The following is a 5,514-nucleotide window of genomic DNA, read 5'->3' on the forward strand; positions in this document are numbered from 1 at the left end:
AGGTTGTGACTTGTTACTAACTTAATTCTCAAGCAAATGCACATTGACCATTAAGAGTTGAAATATAAAGCTTACTATATATTAATAAATGGCTTAGGTAGCCCATAAAAAACAAGAAGGAATATTCAAGGATATCTAAATAAGTTGTATATATACCATTGATGAAATGGTTAATAGGGTTTCAAGTAGTTAACCTTCATAGATGACATAATCAATAAAAACTGAAATGATCAATTACCTCAAAAGAATTTCTCAACCTATTTCAAGACACAAGTTTTTTTTACATTGTAGCTTTTTCTCCACAAAATGCAATTCCAGAGATTTGCAAAAACATAATGTCGAGTAAAAATATGGTTATCCTTTCTTGATGGGGCTCAACGAGTGAACAAAGCAAGTTGTTAGAAAAAGAGTTGTCTTTATACATTGTGGTATTATACAAGGTTTTGCCATCATATTTCTACAATTATTCACTTTCAGAACAAATCAAACTCTTGTGAAGGAGCTATATGTTTGAAAGAACTAACTTGTGAAAATGACTTCACTCATCTCTATGCAGCAGTTACCTGTTTATTCAATATAAGATAGGGCACTTGAGATTTTTGCTCATACATGTACAAATACAGACATTCTCCAATTGATCCTGATTCGAGAAAAACACAGTTTGGAAAAGCTCACAATCAACACGTTGATTCAATTGGGGCATTGTTGAAGCGTACAACAATACAAGTAATGTTGTCTCCACTTCCTTTCCGCATAGCTTGCTCAGTCAACCTTTTCGCTGCCTCTTCGGCATCAGGGATGGACCGAATCATTGAAATTGCATCCTGATCAGAAAAACAACATTCCCATATTCATACATGTGTACACATCATAGAAATCCATACATACAAACATACCTACATGCATATACAAGCATATGTATGGCATCCATGCATGCAACATATATTAGAAAGAAAGTGGATTGGGTAAAGAGAAAGACAATGTTCTGACCTGGTCTGTAATAACATCCCACAAACCATCGCTGGCAATGACAAGAAATTCATGCTCACTGTTGATAGTCTCCTCCTACACAACCATTATCCAAGAGGACCATACACATAAGCTAGATATACAGAGACTACCTTAATTCTTGTTAATGCATATCCATGCTGAATGCTTATACCCATTTTATGTGTGACATAAAAAGTCATGAGAGAACAAGCACTTCCATAATAATGTCTTTAAAAATTTCTATTGTTTGTTGGTCGTCTAGTGGGTGTGAATTGGTTGTAAGGCCATATATAATATAGGTAAAGTATATATACTTAATTAGGCCATACGACTAGTTTGAGTATGACAACGACCACAGATCAGCAAGCCCAACAAATAGAAGATTAAAGCTGAATGATCAGATAGTGTCTTGCCATTAAAATACATAAATCCCCTGAATGGTGCAATTGTATGAGAGAGAACACAGGTCTATTAAATATCCAATAGTATTGAAACGTTTCCATGAATGAAGGGAGTTAACTATCTGTCAGTGTAATATAATTCCACTTCTCCCTGAATTTCTATGCTTTGATGCCTCCATGTTAGTTATTGTAAATTAGTGTTACTTTGCAGTGCATTGTTTAACCACAGGTCAGCCAGTCCAATAAATAGGAGATTAGAGCTGAACGACTGGATAGTGTCATGTAACATACATAAATCCCCTGAATGGCGCAATTGTATGAGAGAGATAGAACAACATGTAACTATCTGTTGGTGTAATATAATTCCACTTCTCCTGAATTTCTATGATTTGATGCCTCCATGTTAAGTGGTGTAAAACAGTGTTAATTTGTGATGCATTGTTACGTTATTATTGATTCCAAAATTCTTTTCCCCAAGATCATTCCCCAGTTTGTGCAGTTTGTGCACAGAAGAGATTGGATTACATAGGTTCAGCCAAATCTCGGGTATTCTAAAGAGTTGTGTTTGCTAGTTACTTTGGGAAGATGTGGAAATGCTCTTTATATCTATAGAGAGGATGTGAAATATGAGGACCTAAAGTTGACAGAAATATATGGCATTGCAGGGTACAAAGATCAGAATAGTCCCCAATAAGACAGATTAGCATGCATAGCCAAGCTCACGATTAAGGTACAGAAGGAACTTCACCATTGTTTATAAATATGTACTGTTGATATGTGTGTATGTATGCATGTATTATAAATTATACTGTCGTCTGTATATATACCTGAAGTTCAGGCTCCGCGACTACAAAACGCTTTAATAGCCGATCACCAAAGGCTCGTGACACGGCAAGGATACCCCCTACCCTCCAAGTGCCTGAAGATTCCACGGCATTTACAACTCAACATTATGGCAGACATAATTTCATAAGACTGATACGTTTGTTCTCTCTAAATATGTGTTTACACCAATCTTACAGCTTTGCCCTCTCTAAATATACAATTTCTCTTTGAATTAGCTCTTGCAAACATTCTAAGTACAACAGTTTAGGAAGCACTGCTGGCATTCACTCATATTGTTTTTCTCATTGTTCTCTCAATATCTCATTGAGAACATTGTAATATTCAAGCAGCATTATACATTTTTCTGTCCATGCCTTCAAAAGTTTGAAAAAAAAAAATGGATGTTCATGAGCATTGAAGATCTACCACATTTAACAAAACTAGTTTACTTTTTAAAGTAAAACTTTCTCATTTAATTTTTAATCCTGTTTTAGGCTTTTAGCATCCTAATTTTATGCCATTTGAGACTAGAATTTAAAATCATTTAGTCTTTCTCTTCCATAATGCAGTTTAAATCATAATAGGATGTGAAATCTTACACAATGCAAATTAAATCTTAATGGGCCTTGTCTTACATAATACCATTAAAATTTTAAGACAGGCGTGGCTATAAAGGATATGTTCAGAGAAGTCATGAGCCTTCATATTGAGAGAATAAGAAATTACCGACCAGCCCAAATTACAGCTCCTCCAGCTCTCTCAATCCTTTGGCGTTCGTCTCTGCGATTTGGTTTGTGGTCAGCTGATAAGGGATATGCTGCAAACGAATGAATCCACATGTTTTATTGCAGTAATAAACTTTCACAAGATTTCACAAAATATTCACAGTACTTTCAATATTCTCAAAATGCCCCACAAAACATTGGTTTCCCTCTCTTGAGAGAAAAAAAACTCTCAATAAAATCTCCTTTTCTATAATTGCTCTCAAAGCAAGAGACTGTGGAGATAGGAATATCTTAGGAATCTGGAAACATAATGGATATTTTTTGGGTTTTTTTATAAATTTGCTATATGTCCCATAAATTTCATTTTATCCCTTTTCTCATATTCATCTTACCCTTCCCAGCCCTCGAAATAACTACTTTCGAGTCGCCAACATTGGCAACAAGTAACCGATCGCCTACCAATATGGCAGTTGAGGCGGTTGATCCAGCATCTTTTTGCTTACCACTATCATTTTTAAGATATTCTGAATCAGTGTGTTGATAGGTTTCAACTGCCAAGCAGCCATGAGATCACTCTATAATTAGCAGATGAGAAAAATAACACTCAATTTCACTCAAAGATAATATCCCAAAAAAGTAAGCTTTGTTTTATACTGATTGCGTTTTTGGTGTCAGTTAAGAAATTGGGGTGCTCAATCAAATTTTTGAAAAGGTTCTTTTTAACATAATCTGCAGCTCCAGGTCCACCATGACCTAAATGAAGCATAAAATTGCACTTAATACATCAGTGCATTGAGAGTAGAGTCACAAACAAATGACGAAAGTATTTGCGTTTTTATACCATCAAACACTCCAAATAAACCAACAGTGGTGTCCTCAACTACAGTGAATTTAGCTTCATAGAAGTCCTCCATAGAGCAACGCTTTCCACGTACACTTGAAAACCCATAACTACAGTTTGCCAGCTCGCTATGTCAAAACCAAAACATAAACCAGTTAGCAATGAGAAATGGTTTGATATTACCAACCAGCAAATCTCATTGGTATGTAGATATATAAATATGTATCCATGCGTGATATAAACAACACAAATTTATGTATTGTTCTATATACATCAAATGAAGATCAAATGGCATCAAAAGAAGATGGCAATAAGGTATAATTCATAAAATTCTCATACTCATCCCAAACTAAATCCCTATACCATTCTTACACTCAATTCCAAAACTAGTTCATAGGATTGATTGCTCACGTGATTTCAAGTGAAGAGTATGTTCCGCAATAATGTGATTCAAAGATGAATGTATAACATCAAATGACGATGAAAGGGGCATTAAATACCATAAAAAAGAGATCATATAGCCATAGCACTACAAGAAAGAGAGATACAAAATGAAAACTTACCATCAGATAGCATCAAATGAATATCAAACGCACATAAAATAGCATAAAGTGGAGATCAAGTTGGCATCAAATAGCGTCAAATGAATATCAACTGGATATCGAATAGACGTGGAAATACACGAAATAGGAGTAAATTTACCTCTGACCTCCACCGCTGGAATCTGCATCTGATGTATAAAATTGTGGAAGAATAGCATAAAGACAACTCATCTTCTCCAAAACCAGAAGGTTCTGTGAACTTGATCCAAATGATAAATCATAAGCTACAAAGAAAAAAGGGGGAACAGAATAAAACGTTAGAATTATCTTCATAAGAAAAAAGCTTAAGTCTATTCTGTACATATTATTTATTTTCCTTACATTTTTCACATAAGAATCTATGGGAGAAAATCCATAAGCTATTTCAAGTGCTACTTCATTTGCAGGAATCTAAAGGGAGAAAGAAGGAGAACCCTCGATCTCTCTGGAGGAGAGATAGATGGGTTCTGATTATTGGAAGATTATACACCAACAAAATGTGCGTGTGAGTGATTGAGAGAGAGAGAGAGAGAGAGAGAGAGAGAGAGGGAGAGAGAGAAAGGGATTTGGGAATGAGAGGAAAACAGGCAAAATGGAAGAAAGATTTTACCTTGGAAATGATGGGAGGAGGAGGAGATGATCGCGATGGTGATGGTGATGGTGATGGTGATGGTGATGGTGATGGTGATGGTGATGGTGATGGTGATGGTGACGATGAATAGAAGAGATAGATCTCCTCTGCAGAAAAGAAAAGGAAGGAAAACTCAAAAGAGACAGAAGAAGAAGAAGAAGAAGAGCTGGAAAGAGAGAATCATGTGCTCTTTAGATGCCTTCTCCACCGTCGATCTCAGGCGCTACGAATCGGACGGCCCACACCATCCATTTTTCAAACTCACCTTTGAATGCAATTCTCTTCTTTCCTTTTCTCTTTACTTATTATGTACATACATACATACATAGAGAATTATTCTTCTTCTTCTTCTTCTTCTTGTATAGTGATAGTTGTTTGTTCGATTTTCGTATGTTATTTCTTCTCATTTTCTCTCCTCTTTGTTGACCGATTGCGCTCATATGAATTAATGAGTGTGTCGGGTGGTCACAACCCGTCCGTTCGAATTACCCGAGTGCCCATTGCCCCCCCCCCCCCCCCC

General features: G+C 36.0%; 1 protein-coding gene across 2 annotated transcripts; it reads right to left on the minus strand.

Annotated features, from left to right (window-relative positions):
* Window positions 1-379: 379 nt before the first annotated feature.
* On the minus strand, window positions 380-5,089 carry LOC147857791 (putative protein phosphatase 2C 59). Of its 2 annotated transcripts, XM_087327153.1 has the most exons (10): window positions 4,974-5,089; window positions 4,485-4,608; window positions 3,783-3,910; window positions 3,596-3,694; window positions 3,334-3,492; window positions 2,947-3,033; window positions 2,219-2,310; window positions 991-1,065; window positions 676-824; window positions 380-563 (listed from the first exon to the last, which is right to left on the minus strand). In XM_087327153.1, exons 2-9 carry the CDS (start codon window positions 4,553-4,555, stop codon window positions 678-680), a joined length of 858 nt encoding a protein of 285 aa, XP_087183279.1. In that variant the 5' UTR covers window positions 4,556-4,608; window positions 4,974-5,089; the 3' UTR covers window positions 380-563; window positions 676-677. The 2 variants fall into 2 exon arrangements, with proteins under 2 accessions (XP_087183279.1, XP_087183278.1); XM_087327152.1 differs by having other exon boundaries at window positions 380-824; window positions 4,974-5,088.
* Between the last annotated feature and the right edge of the window lie 425 nt (window positions 5,090-5,514).

Source organism: Azolla caroliniana, unplaced genomic scaffold (assembly GCF_043228905.1).
Source record: "Azolla caroliniana isolate FFs.n. ecotype wild unplaced genomic scaffold, voAzoCaro1.0.p SCAF_11, whole genome shotgun sequence".
Classification (NCBI taxonomy): Eukaryota; Viridiplantae; Streptophyta; class Polypodiopsida; order Salviniales; family Salviniaceae; genus Azolla; species Azolla caroliniana.

Excerpts from the sequence above, each read along its gene's own strand:
- LOC147857791 (XM_087327153.1), bottom strand. The coding sequence starts at position 4,555 with ATGAGTTGTCTTTATGCTATTCTTCCACAATTTTATACATCAGATGCA. Across the intron at positions 3,493-3,595 it reads TGACACCAAAAACGCAATCA|TTGAAACCTATCAACACACT; the intron begins GTATAAAACAAA and ends GCTGCTTGGCAG. Across the intron at positions 1,066-2,218 it reads TCGCGGAGCCTGAACTTCAG|GAGGAGACTATCAACAGTGA; the intron begins GTATATATACAG and ends ATGGTTGTGTAG.